At 38.3% G+C, this 14477-nt stretch overlaps 2 protein-coding genes across 2 annotated transcripts; one reads left to right on the top strand and one right to left on the bottom strand.

Annotated features, from left to right (window-relative positions):
- The first annotated feature begins 3045 nt into the window (after window positions 1-3045).
- On the top strand, window positions 3046-5021 carry LOC131330562 (uncharacterized). Its single transcript, XM_058364186.1, has one exon. It carries the CDS (start codon window positions 3238-3240, stop codon window positions 4711-4713), a length of 1476 nt encoding a protein of 491 aa, XP_058220169.1. The 5' UTR covers window positions 3046-3237; the 3' UTR covers window positions 4714-5021.
- Window positions 5022-6042: 1021 nt separating this feature from the next.
- LOC131330561 (external alternative NAD(P)H-ubiquinone oxidoreductase B3, mitochondrial-like) lies at window positions 6043-13444 on the bottom strand. Its single transcript, XM_058364185.1, has 10 exons — window positions 13239-13444; window positions 11264-11537; window positions 10361-10567; window positions 9895-10145; window positions 8547-8766; window positions 8349-8453; window positions 7414-7680; window positions 7216-7337; window positions 6483-6602; window positions 6043-6352 (listed from the first exon to the last, which is right to left on the bottom strand). The coding sequence occupies exons 1-10, from the start codon at window positions 13325-13327 to the stop codon at window positions 6265-6267; spliced, it is 1743 nt and encodes a 580-aa protein (XP_058220168.1). The 5' UTR covers window positions 13328-13444; the 3' UTR covers window positions 6043-6264.
- Window positions 13445-14477: the final 1033 nt, after the last annotated feature.

Here is a 14477-nt window from a genome sequence, read left to right as displayed (position 1 = left end):
CAAATCCCCAAATCAATGCTCCATTTATGAGGGAGAAAAGAGTTGGTGAGAAGAGGCGGTAGAGAGAGAAGGAGCTCAGTTCTCCTCTATAATAAATGACCTAAAAACGTGCAAAAGGGATATTTATAGCACCCCTTTAAAGTTACAAAAGAAAAAGAAAAAGAAAATAGAAAACTGCAAAATCTGGGGATCCCTACCGGTAGGCATTGATCTCCTACCGGTAGAACGGCTTCGAGCAAGAAGGGGCACACTGAATCAGACTGACTTCCTACCGGTAGGCATTGATCTCCTACCGGTAGAACTTGGGTGGTGCAATTTGTGACCTTTCTGATCAAGGTTTGTACCGGTAGGCTCGACCTCCCTACCGGTAGGAATGGCTTTTCTACGAAATTAGATCAGCTTCTTCAGGACTTCTCCAAACTTTCCGGGGCTTCGACAGAGCTCCATTGGACTCCGCTATCGCTCCGTTTATACCCCATGGGTCCCCGAAGACCGAGAGATCAGCTCATGGCGTAAAATCCGCCTTATAAAAGAAAAGAGCCTGCAAACACCATAAAAAGCAACCTTTGCGCAATATCAATCAAAAACATAGAGTTATGCGCGCGCGCGAATCAAAATGAGCGAGATAAGCCCAAATATAACCACAATTGTGGGCTTATCACCCCCCCCCCCCAGTTGCATGTAATGCGAGTCATATGAAGAGGCAACATTGCGTTATAACTCAAGTTACAGATCATGTAATAAAAAGATCCAAACTGATCGGTAAATTAGTTGCACGTACACAAATTCGGGTTGTGCATAGCACATGGATTGCACGAATATAGCACGTGCATTGCCTCTCACGCGCCTACCCTTTTTCCCTCTCTTTTCTCTCCCTACCATGTGCCCACTGCACACAAGTACAGTACTGACAACACTCCCTCCCTCTCTCTCTCTCTCTCTCTCTCATCTATTTCTTCTTCTCTCTCTCTCCCCCTCTCTCATGCCTCATCCCCATTCCCCTCCCCCCTCTCTCTCTCTCATTATAATCTTCTAATATTTGTAACTTTTTTTTTTGTAAATATCTATTTTTTATAAAATTTATATTTTTGAAATCTCCTCAGCGATATGTATCAAATAAGACTAATATTGAATGTAAAATTATGTGTAAAAAATAATTTTTAAGTTTAGGTTCTTTTTTTTTTTTGGTGTTTTGCACTATGGATTGTTGATTGAGAATTTACACCGTCAGTTACAAATTTACACTATTAATTATTAATTGAACATTATTAACTATTAATTACTATTTTTAATTGAACATTATTAACTGTTAATTACCATTGCTAACTTTGAATTTAAACTATTAATTAAAAATTTAGACAAAAAAATGTACATCAAAACAATAAAAAAATTACATTTTCATAATTTTATATCTAATATTGGTCTCATTAGTTAGATCTCTACGAGTAAATTTAAAAAATGTAAATTTTATAATAAAAAAAAGTAAATGTGTAAACAAAATTTATAAATATTATAAAATTTTAAGCTTTAAAATCATAGAAGGAGAGAGTAGAGAGAGAGAGAGAGGAGAGGAGAGAGGCAGAGGAATTCGTAAGAGAGAGGAGAGAGTGGGTCAAACGGAAAAAGAGTGAGTGAGGAGAAAAATATAATGCGGTAAAGTGGTGCGCGCACAGGAGAGGAGAGAGAGAGAGAGAGAGGAAGATTGGGCGCGTGCAATAGGACTGTATGGAAAAAGTACTTGTGGGCATTTGTGCACAAAGACTTGATGGAACATAATTCACTCCCATATGACAGGCCCGGAAGAACCCCATTCGTCATTCATGACAAATTAAAAATTGAATCAAATAATCAATCTTGGTTCATGACAAATTTACCCAGCATTCATCATAAATTTATGAAGAACCTGTAAAAAGTATAAATAAACAAAAACAAAAACAAAGCTAGCTGTTATTGTCTAATTTGCACATTTGATTACAATTCATCCCCCAAAACTCTTGATTGATACGAAAATCAATTGATGGTAGTTGTTCCAATTTCTTTAATAAATTACTCAAACCTTACTTGCCTGGTCTAATATTACATCCTATGTGAGAGTCACTTCCAAAATTTGAAGAGTGAAGGTCTATAGGCCGTCGCATCTGTCATTGTTGAGTATGCTTCTGTTATTTTTTGGGGTTGTTTACAGAGTTGTGTTTTATTGTCATGTGTCTCTATATAATTTGATTCTCGGATCTTTTTGATGATGACAATGACATTAATCTTCTTCTCAAAAGGTGACTCTAAATAATTAAATGTGCAAAATATTGGCTATGATGCTTCCCAAAGGACCAATTTGAAACCATGAGAGGTTCTTATTAGGGCTGTCAATGGGCCGGATCCGATCCGGATCCAACAGATCCGGATCTGATAAGATCCAAATCCGATAATGATAATCCTGATTCGAATCCGAAAACTTCGGATCCGATCCGAAAATCTGAATCCGATCCGAAAACTTTTTTTACTTCAAAATTTTTAGCAAAAAAAAAAAAAAAAAATTTCAAAAAAAAAAAATTTTCCGAAAAAAAATTTTAAAAAAATTAAAATAAAAAGTAAAAATAAAAATACAACTTCTTAAACATTTTTTTTTTTAAAAAAATAAAGTTCGGATTCGGATTGATAACGGATTTAATCTGAATCCGTATTTGAATACGGATTCGGATTATCGGATTTCGGATTGACATTATCGGATTTGGATCCGGATCCGATCCGATCCATTGACAGACCTAGTTCTTATACCGAGTTAGGTGGTAACACGTCAGATCGGCCTAAATTTTGACCTGCCGAAATCATGTGCACAAAACATGGGACGATTTTGTCCATAATTAGTTGAAATCTAATAGTTAAGTGACCAAATATGAGCAATTAAAAACTAAGAAGTACTAAACAATATCAGAATTGTACAGGGTCTATAAGTGAAATTGAGCCGTAATTAAGCCGCTTCATTTCTTGTCCTATTAAGTCTTTACATCAAATCGGAGCGTCGGTAAGAGCCGTTTAGCATCCAACGGCCAAGGACGGAGAGCGGATACTCAACGTCTACTTTTTTCTCAACGGTCACAAAACTCAAATCATAGAAATTCCCCTATTGAACCCCTTTCCCTGAGATTCTCTCTCTCTCTCTCTCTCTCTCTCAAGAACGCTCCAAGATTCCAACCTCTTTCTCCCCATCTACGAATTCTTCACACCCGTTTCAAGAAAATGAGTGTTCTCCAATACCCAGAAGCCATGAACGCTTCAGATCTCCAGATATGGAACAACGCCGCCTTCGACAACGGCGAGTCAGAAGACACTTCGATTACAAGAAGATCTTCTTTTTCCCCATTGAAACCCATCTTCGTTAACCGGTCCGAGTCTCTCGATTCCGTCTCGAGTAAAGAAAATCACAGCCCTGTGCCAAGAAAGCCCCTGGTTTCCGTCAAGACCCCGTTACCGGTCAAGCCACTCCTTTCGAACGGCGTTCTCGGAAACTCGCAAGGGATCCCGAAAAAGCCCCTTTTGAAGAACCCTGTCTTGAAGGTTGATAAAAAGGAAGAAGAAGTTCATGATGAAACGAAGATCGATGCGGAGATTGAGGAGATTCAGGTGGAGATTACTCGGTTGTCCTCGAGGCTAGAGGCGTTGAGGCTTGAAAAAGCTGAGCAGAAGCTGAAGTTGTTGGAAAAAAGGGGAAGGGTAATTTCGGCAAAGTTTATGGAGCAGAAACAGATTGTGAAGAACCCAGATGGAGTGAAAAAGATTGAAGAAGTTTCGTCATTTAGTAGTACAAGAAAAGTGGAGAGAAGGGGGTTCAGTTTGGGTCCATCTGAAATTGCTGCCGGGATCCGAAGAGGGGCGAGTCTGGGTCCATCGGAGATTGTGAAGCAATTGGGTAAGCAAGAAATTGTGAAGCAATTGGGTAAGCAAGAAATTGTGAAGCAATTGGGTAAGCAAGAAATCATCATCACTCCTGGTCAGTCCATAACAAATAGGAGAAAGTCATGTTTTTGGAAGTTGAATGAGATTGATGAATTGAAAGTGACAAAAGAGAGGGGGAAGAGTTCGAGCATTAGTCCCAAGTTGAGGAAAACCATTCCCAAGACTCAACCTTTGAGGCAAGCAGTTACAACGGTGGGGTCGAAAAAGGCGGTGAAGAAAGAGGATGGGGTTATTTCTGCAATTCAGCCAAAGAAACTGTTGTTCAAAGATGGGGAGAAATCAGTTCCTAATAAGAAGGTATCGAAACCGGGTAGGGTGGTGGCTAGCAGGTATAGTCAGTCTAGTGGGAGTTCAGTTATGAGGAAGAGGTCATTACCGGAAAATGAGGAGAGTGAGAGGTGCGAAAAGAAGAGGGCTTCGTCGATTGGGACACCACGGGGGTCTGATTCAGACATAATCCAGAATCAAGGGACTCAGAGCAGGGTGAAGAAGCGGTGGGAGATACCAAGTGAGTTGGTGGTGGTTTGTAGGAATTTGGTGAACGAGGAAGAGGAAACACCGTTATCGGTTGCGAAGATTCCTGAGATTCTCCCAAGGATTAGGACTTTGAGGTGTCCCAGTGAGACTCCAAGGGACTCAGGACCAGCTAAAAGAGTGGCCGAGTTGATTGGGAGGAAATCATACTTCTGCGACGATGAGATCGCGGAGGAACCAGTTTGTCAGGCTTTGAGTTTTGCTGAAGATGGTGAAGAGAATTGATAAATGGGAAGTGTAAAAATAGAGTTTCTTCCTCCATTCCTGGTTGGTCTAACGGTGGTGGGTAAGCATTCTTTTGCTTCCTCTAGGTGATATGGATGAAGTGTCTAGTTTTTTTTTTTTTTTTAACCCTCTTGTAATATGCCATAATGGGATATGATAAGCTGTTTTCTTATGATTCTATTTTGGGTTGTGGTGTTGTTGCTGGGGGAAATGAGGTGAGCTTACTTTTGCTACCTCTTAGTGATTTCTGAGATTGGGTTTTTGTATTCTTCGGTATTGCTTAATGCAAGAAGTTTTTTTTCTCTAAATTGACTCATGTGATTCATATAATGACAACAGAGGAGCAATTCCATGTCTTGTGTTCTAATTTTGTTTGGTGGCATTGAGTTCTTTTCATCTTTCATGAACATTAAAATTCAAACTTGACAAGTACTGTACTTTTTTTGAGGCCATGTGATTGATTGCAGTTTTTCAGGCAAGGCTTTGAGTCTTTTGAATGATTGGTTTAAGGGTCCCATTTTGACCTAGCTGAGAAGTAGGTATTTTTTTGAAGTCGCAAAGGATGCCACTGATACTACTTTTCATCTTTTGGGAAAAAAAATACTCCTTTTCACCTGTTACTTTATCTAATCTTCAAAGGTAAAGGCCAATAAAGGGTAACCCTGATGTCAAAAGTAAATTTGTTCCAAGTTCGTATCAAGTTATGAGGATTTTATAAGAGAGATGTCTACGGAATAAAAATGGGGAGAAGTTCCAACGATGACTAATTCCATCTCACACAAGCATATAGCTTTTTCATATTGAAGAAAATAAACTTTTATCTGACTTGAAGAAAATTGTTCAATACCTTATATGTTGTTTCAGTATAAGAGTTCCAACGATGACGAATTCCATCTCACACAAGCATATAGCTTTTTCATATTGTGTGAATACAAAGTCCATTGCAGAATTGCTGATTGTAAAAATGTTCCATGCAGAACCGTGGGGTATTTCATATTTCATATTGGAGAAAATTGTAAAATACCTTAATATTTCATTGGAGAATATTGTAAAATACCTTGATTAGGTGAATACAAGTCCACTGCAGAATTGCAGAATGCTATCTGTTACAGGAAAAAACTTCGATTTTTATAGTTAAGAGGATAGATTTCTGCGACTCAATTTGTTTGGATTTGACACAGCTTGTGAATTTACCCCCAAAAAACACAGAGCTTGTGAAAGGAATAGTCTCAGTCACACATAGCAAATACGTATAGTGGCAGTAAAACTATATTGATCTAATACTCACAGGCTGCAACAACCGAGTTCAATATCCGACCAAGGGAGAAGTTGAAAGCAGAATGAAGTGTGTAAGAAATATTAATGAAATACATAATCCAGGAATGTCACACCAATGGAATTGTAACTGCTGATATAAGCTTGACAAAAAATTTAAGTATTAATCGCAGTCAAAATTTTAATGTGAAATGAGAACAAAATTTGCTTTACTACAGCTCTGTAACAGCTCGTGTGATCGAATGAATTTTATTGTATTAAGCAGTGGCTGTGGTCTCAGATTCGGCTTGAGTCCCTTCCAAAAATAAAGCGCCTTCCCCAGTCAGATATTACCAGCATTCTTGTGCGCCAGCTGACCAGTTTGCTGGATGTCAAGAGAAACAGTCATGGTCACAATATCATCAGAAAGAGTGTACAAGCATGTTAAAGACACAGTGCGATACTTCAGGCACAGTAAACATATTTTGAGGAGTGTTTTGATTATGACTTTTTACCTTGCATACACAGAATACCAAAGCCACTGGGTGCTATGACCGATTGAGACCCAATCCCCAGGAAGTTGAGCTGCAGTTTGTTCTCCACCCAGCGGAGCAAATTGGCCAAGATGCTTGTACCTAGATCATAAGACAGACCACAAGAAGTTCAATCATGGAACAAACAGATTTTCTGGCTTGCCACGAACATAAATAAGCAAATATATATGCAGTTCATGGTTTGTGCAAGTCGCCAGCATATCAGAATAAGAAGGGATTCAAGAGAACCAAGAGTTTTTACATGCAAAAAGCACATTATCCAACTTGACATTTCTCTTCAGTTTTCCTACACCAATGCTACGCCATAAAATCTAAGAGTAGACATTTAGGAACTAAACTTTAAGTTCAAGAGGCCCAAAAGTTTTTTCCTTTTAAAATTTCAATATCCGCAGCAATTTGCTCAGAAAAGCAACCAAGCCTCATTCTTTGGAAACCAAATACTGCTCTTAGATCAAAATCAATCTGCAAATGTATAAACCGCTTAAGCATTTGGTGTCCAGTACTTCAATCTAACTGAGCCAACGATTTTCCTTCTCAGTTTCCGAAATTTTTGGCAAGAACGGCCTTTTTTAATATTTTGGCTAGATGATGCTCAATTACCTTTTTCTTTCATCTCTTTTATTCCTGCATTTATGTTGGGACAGGTGGCATTGGGACTACAAGCAGTCACATTCGTACTACGCAAAAAATGTACCTGAAGGGATGAAACCTATGGCGTCCAGACCCCCTGAACCTTAGTGGACCTTCAGGATACGTTTCACACCTTTCCATGCGGTTAAAACAGTTGGCAAGGTAAGCACCTTGTTGAGCAGCAACCTACAATAATAGATGCATAAGAGAGAGAATGAAGTTGCAGAACAATATCAGTACAAATGATTCTGCACTAGATAACCTGTGCAGTTGCTGGAAGATTTTTCATTTGTGCATCCACTTCAGAAAGAGCTTCTTTGAACAGTTCGATATCAATGATTTCCTTTTGGGCATTTCCTTGATAGTTCTTCAGTAAATTAACAAAATTCTTCAACTGCTTCCTCTTCAAATAGATTTCCACTTGAGGATACCTTTCACATATATCTTTAATGACATCTTTAAAATCTGCCACAGTTAGCGTACCAGATTGATTCTTGTCTGCCTTACTAAATATGGCCATAATGTCTTCCTGAAGAAAACAAAAAGCCAGGATTCAGGACATTGTAGTGTTAACTCTGGCAAAACACTTCCTTGTTTACAAACTTCACAGAGGTTGGAACCATAGATGCAAGAATACTATTGCATTCTGTGGCTATCATAGACTCATATATGCTTCAGGGAATAGTAAACATGTTAGAAAAAAGAATATCTGACAAGAAGAAGGCGAGCAACCCCCACTTTGCAAACAAAAGATACTGAGATTTCGTCCGAGGGCGTTAATGCAATCTTAACTAGCTTCATAAGCGCACTTTAGTTCTGGAAGCAATGGGCATGTTAGAACTATCTCAGAATTTGTTCACACAGCGTAACAAAAGTCCTCTATTAACTCTATCGTTCCATTGGAAAAGAATGATCATTTAGGAATGGAGTGAACATGAAATATCTGTATCAATGTGACACAGGATGTCAACGAACTTATGAAGATTAGCTTCAGTTGTCAAAATACAAAGGCAATATGAATATCACAAGATTCAGAACAACGTTTGGTAAAAGAGCTGCATCAATTGCAAGGGACACTGCAACATACATGTGGTGACTGGTGAGTAAGGACCATCATGTACGAACTTGCAATATGCAATGATATCTAATTTGCAGACCTCATGCAAGCGGTTTAAAAATAAGGCAGATGATACATACCATGACTCTGCGTTGGTTAATTGTAGCACAATCACCTAGCGCATATATGTTATCACATCCTTCCACCCTGAGCCACTCATCAGTTGCTAAAGCACGCCTGTTACCCTGAGCATAAAGGAATAGATTCCTCACATTAAGGACAGCTTAGAAAATGGGTACTCGTAAATGATCCGAGAAAGACAGGTTCAGAGAACCAACCTGACCAATTTGCTTCATAAAATCCATAACGACTGGGCGAGTTCCAATACCAGTTGACCAGACGACCATTCCATATGGTATCGACTGGTTCTCACCAGTTGCTCTTTCTTTAGTAGAGATTTCACTATCAGTTACTTTAACAACCATTGACCCTGTTTTCAAATCAATGCCATCTCTTTGGAACTTCTCTTCAGCAAAGGCAGTAATTCTTTTGTCAAACCTGCAAGGTGAAAACAAGTGAAATCTTTAGACAAAATTACCCTTCCAAATAATTGCCCTTTATGCGGAACAAAGAAAGATACAAACCAAAAGAAAAATGATGACAATACTAGTCATCACTCAAATATCGTGAATCAATCACCCACACTTTGTAGTATTCGTTTTTCTAAAGTTTTGGGATCATTGAAGACGTCATACTCGCTAGTTCTGAGTCCTGCAGATAGAATTTCATGTATTATTTTCTAGAAGGCGGTTCTACTATGCTTGTAAATTTACAATGGCAGCCAAATAATTGGATGACGATGACACACATACTAAATGTGAAATCCCACCTGAGAGAGTCCCACAATGGATGGGAGTCCCAGGCCAATATGATTTCTAAGTGACACCTAGGCCTTGTCAACCTGAGGTTAACCTTGTGAGGCCACGTGGCTCAGGCCCAAGGAGAGTGCTGGTTGGCAGTACCAGAACCCCCAACCTAAGTGCGTAGCAGGTCCCGCGAAGAAAAGTTACAAGGGACAAGCTTGAGGTGCTTGTCATGCTTGGGCTGGTCCCCTATAAGACGAGCTTGACGTGCTTAAGCAAGTACTTGTCCAACATTGCTTGGTGAGTGAAAGTTGTTGGACCGTGGGGCGCAACCATGATGTTTCGATCTCAAGTATGGAAATTTGTGAAATCCCTCCTAACTCCTAAGAGAGTCCCACATCAAATGGAAGTCCCAGGCAAATTTTGGATATAAGTGACTCACCTAGGCTACTTGTCAACCGGAGGGTAACCTTTTGAGGCGCGTGGTTCAGGCCAGGGGGTAACTTTAGCTAGGGTGCAGTTTGTTACACTAAAGTTGCATTTGTTTCACCATCAGTTTTTAAACATGTTCCCGCATTTATCTCTTGATCCTGTCAAGATTTCCCTTTACAATGCACATAATTCCAAGTTCACGACTACCACCCTTGGTAAGCTGCCTTATAGAATCTAGTTATGAAAGCAGTATCAAACATGGATAGCCACTTTCCCTTTTGGCAATTAATATTTATAACTTCTTCACAAAAATACTATGAGTATATGACATCAAATTGTATGAATTACTTGATATGTAGAGTCTCGGAAAACCAAAGAGTCTAGGAATTACATGTTGAGTATGTGATCTGCAGCCTCAAGAAGTGTTATTTTGACATCATCTTTGGCTGTAGGATATAACTTGGCCAAATCTTCAGTGACGAAGTCATGAAGCTCAGCCGCAAACTCCACCCCAGTAGGACCTCCACCGACAATTACAAAATGTAGAATTTTCTTCCTCTCTTCTTCACTTATGGATGGAAGGGTTGCCTTTTCAAAACAATCAATCACTGTCCTTCGGATTTTCTGAGCATCTTCTACTTCCTGTATGAAGACAGCTTTTCTTTAGATCTAGCCACAAAGTGGGTTTTAATGTTTTATCAAACTACCACATGAAACTGTTAAGGATGTGAATAACTGATAAGACTTGGAGTTCTCTATATTATGGCCTAATATCATAGCAGTCGTTTCGTTCAAGAGGCATTTAAATTGAAAGGAAGCGATTGATTAGTTTGAACTCAGTAGGTCAGTCAACATACCTTCAAGAAGTGGCAATTCTCCTCAACTCCAGGAGTGTTGAATGTATTTGAACGGGCTCCCATAGCTATCACCAGGTAGTCATAGTCGACTGTAAAATTTTGTTCCCCACCCAAATTGTTATCTGGATTCGATCGACAATAGACTTTTTTGTTCACTGCATCGATTTGGAGACATTCAGCTTCCCTAAATTTAACATCTAAACCTTTCTGCCAAAATAAATACAAGAACCAGGTAAATATTCATGGTTATGTAATAAAAGAGAATGATGACCCAAAAATGTATCAAATTGCTCAAAAAATGCATGTAAGTATGAAACTGATTCCTTCATTGCTTTAGAGTTTAACATCATGGATACTGTGCACTTTATAAGTAAACAAACATATTAGCAGATTCCAGTCTTTTATGAGACAGCAAGGAAACATCTGAAAAACAAGTGAAAAATTCCAGGTTTTTCCCCTTATATGTAACTTGACATGCCTTGAAACCCCATGTGTTCTATGTAAAATGTTGCACCTAATTTCCGGGGATCATCATGTTTTGCAACATTATATTTTTGTTCCCCTTCCAAATGACAACATCCATTTCTGAGAATGGGGCAGGCAGCATGGATAATTAAAGCCTTGAAGGAAATCAAATGACAACATCCTTTTTATATTCACACGCCTCAAGGCATTTGTTGCCAAGAGGTGAACCGATCAAACAATGCACTCCATAGGTTTTCGGGATTATTGGAGACAAAATTACTTCGCCGCAGCCTTAATTGGATAATTGGGGATGGACCGATGGAGCTTAAGTTAAATACAAATTGCCCAAAATGGAGCACATTGACATGAATTGTGCTACTGGTACCGAGGATAAATTCAGCTGATACAGACATTAATAGTTCAACAATGCATGTGTACCTTCTTAACAATGTTGCGAACTGGTTCAACAATGCTTCTTGCTTCCACTGTACCACATGTAACACTAGGTAGCAGAGGAGTAAATGCAAAATAGTTACGAGGTGACACCACCTGAACTTCATATGAAGGATCTTTCAGATTTTTCAAAAAACTTGTGCCAGCCCAGCCAGTCCCAAGTACAACCACTCTCTTTTTCTTGTGATCCACTGGAATGGCATCAGCATAAGCACCATGGAATGGTCTGGCATCAGAAAAAGCCAGAAGACCTCCACCACTGCACAAGCCGGAATAAAGTAGATGACATGTTGAACATACAACTATGAAATAGATGTTATCAAGAGTACAAGAAACATGACAGTGTAGTGAGGCAGAGAAAGCCAGCCTAGAATTTAATGACAGAATCAAAAGAAAAGAGGTTCCTCAACTCCAAATCTAGAACCAAACATTAAAGTAAAGCACTTACAATGACTGGTATACCAGGAATAACATCCACTAGTAAACATGTCATAAATAATGAACTTGCATGACTCATACAACTGATAAGAGTGAAATAAGTAACAAATGATTCAAATGGATTCATTGTCTCCAGTAGGTTATGGGCAGTGGTTATTAGCTGTAACACTGCATTGAGTATAAACATATTGAAAATTCTCACACTAACCCCTTAACCAGTCAATGAGAAAATTTAAAAAGATGGAGACAATCACAAAAAAACGAGTAACAATTTCTTCCCCAATGAACATCAACTTGCACAATCTACCTTTAACATCTTCTTCGTAAACAAATTGCGTAACCGCTTGTGAGATCTAATTCAGCTGGGTGTCAAATATGTAAAGATAAAACAGAACTCAGTATTTTCACAAAAAAAAAAAAAATCTTCAAGCCATCTATCCTGGTGTTCACGACATATTTGACAGTAAGCCAATAAGCATTGAAGTGAAGTAGAGTAAATGAAGGCATGTTGGATCCACCCCAGGATGGCAAGACGCATTTAAATCAAAACTTAAGCATATTTATCAAAAAATTACACGCAATCAACTATAACTTGGAGATGGATATCTTGTCGTAGGATATGTAAATGAAACAGAATAAGCTCAATTAATTCCACGAAATGTCCAAGTGGCCGAAAAACCGTAGGGTTACTTGGATTCATTATGGACACATTTCAAACCAACAAGTCATCATAAATGTTGGACACATAACCACGCATGCAGCTCACATTAACCATCGCATTTATATGTACAGCTTTGGTAAGTTATCAAGGCAAAAGCACCGACTCTGCATCGAGGCGGTGCAAATTGATCTACACAAGTTGAATCTCAGTTCTCCCTTCAACTAAATTTTCACACTTAAATCATGGCCAATCGGATAAAAAATACCACTGAGTCACTGACAGTCCTCTGTAATCTATGGTTGCGCTAGATTATCATTGACTAATTGAGTGGAACACACTGAGTCAAGTCCTCATATCTATCTTCTTCTTTATTTTATTTTTTGCTAAGTTTGTTCTCGGATAGATCACTTCTACAGAAAATATGAATAGCAATGTAATCATTTGTTTTTTATTCATTCGCCTCATTCAATTGTCAGATTGTTAAATAAAAGGAAACAGAGTTCTTCAACAAACAAAAAAAATTACAGGGACTTTTTTTTTATTCTATATATTCAATCCAAAAAAAAAACACATACAGCGTATAAGGAGAAGAAACTCAACAGAACCCAAGCAAAAAAGAATATTGAAATAAAAATGCAGTGCATAAGAAATCAACTCGGAGTCTCGGACATATTCCATTTTTAATGACATTTGGCCTAAAATTTCTCGGACAAAGCTAAGCCTGAAAATCTGTGCTACTACATCACAACAGATCCATTTAAACCAACAAAAACATCTCACGAAAATACCAATAACCAATAAGTAAAAACAGGGCATACAGAGCGGAGATCTACAAAACGGAGTCATGAGATTCAAAAAAACCTGACGGTGAAGAGAACGGCGAGTTTCGTAATGGAAGGGTAGTCGTGAGAGGCTCTCGAGGCCCTCTGGTAAAACGCGTACCAACTCATTGCCGGCCACAAACCCTAGTTTTTCTCTCTTTCGTTCACGCAGAAGAGAGGCAGAGAGAGATAGACTCCAAAATGGAAACTCTGTTTTTTAGAGAGAGAGAGAGAGAGAGAGAGAGAAACAAATGTGGTTTGCGATTTTATATGAGGCGCGGGGGCAGTGGAGTAACTGTCAAGTAATGTAAGGCATTTTGTGAGCTGTTATTTTATTTTATTTTATTTTATTTTTGTTTATTTGAATTGACTTGTTAAACTTGGAAAGTGGGCACGTGTCTTTTTGGGGAGGAGGTGATCTCCTCTTTTCGTGGAGGAGTGCTAGTTGGCTTCTTTTCGTTGATTTTTCCGACCACACAGAGCGAGCTGATTTCTCGGCAGCCGTTGATTTCGGTGCCGGGTTGGAAGAGCGTTGATCGGACGGTTACTCGTGTGGTTACTGTAAGGATTCCGTGGGACCCGCTGCGAATGAGTCCGACAATTCCGGCCGCGTGCTTTCTGATGCTACGTATAATGCATAATAATTACACTACACGTTACACTATATTTTATATAGAGTCTATTTTGGGTCTTATAAAAATTTAAAAAAATATTCATAAATTTTAAAATATTATTTTATGATGTCCTTTAAAAACTCAGCTCCAATGGATATCGATAAGTATTACTATTTGATTCATGGAGATGAAATTGCTCAATTATGCAGCAGTTTCGCTACTACAAATCTAGAAATGATATTTACCGATATTTGTTGGAGCTAATTTTTTACAGGACCCCATAAAATAATATTTTAAATTTATTTGTATTTTTATAAATTTTTCTAAGATCCGAAATTGATACAATGTAACTATGTAGTGTAAAAAGACAGTATACCTATCTTTAGTGTTCTCTGTTTTTGTAAACCTTTAAATACTATAGAATCTTCCCTTCGTAAGGCTGTGTGTGGCTGAGCGTGATATTGCATGAATCTTATTTTATTTTTGTTAAACCAACTCTAGACCATTCAGCCTTTTTTTTTTTTTATTCAGCTTCGTAATCCCAATTTATTAAATAGATATTATGTTATCATTATTACACATTTCATATTAAATTTTACCTACACTTTTCAAAATTATCATTTGCTTTTACGTATTAACTTTTACTCATTAACTTTTCAAAATGA

This window comes from Rhododendron vialii, chromosome 6a (assembly GCF_030253575.1).
Source record: "Rhododendron vialii isolate Sample 1 chromosome 6a, ASM3025357v1".
Taxonomy (NCBI): Eukaryota; Viridiplantae; Streptophyta; class Magnoliopsida; order Ericales; family Ericaceae; genus Rhododendron; species Rhododendron vialii.
Note: the sequence above shows the minus strand (reverse complement) of the source record. Positions and strands in the feature narration are given on the sequence as shown.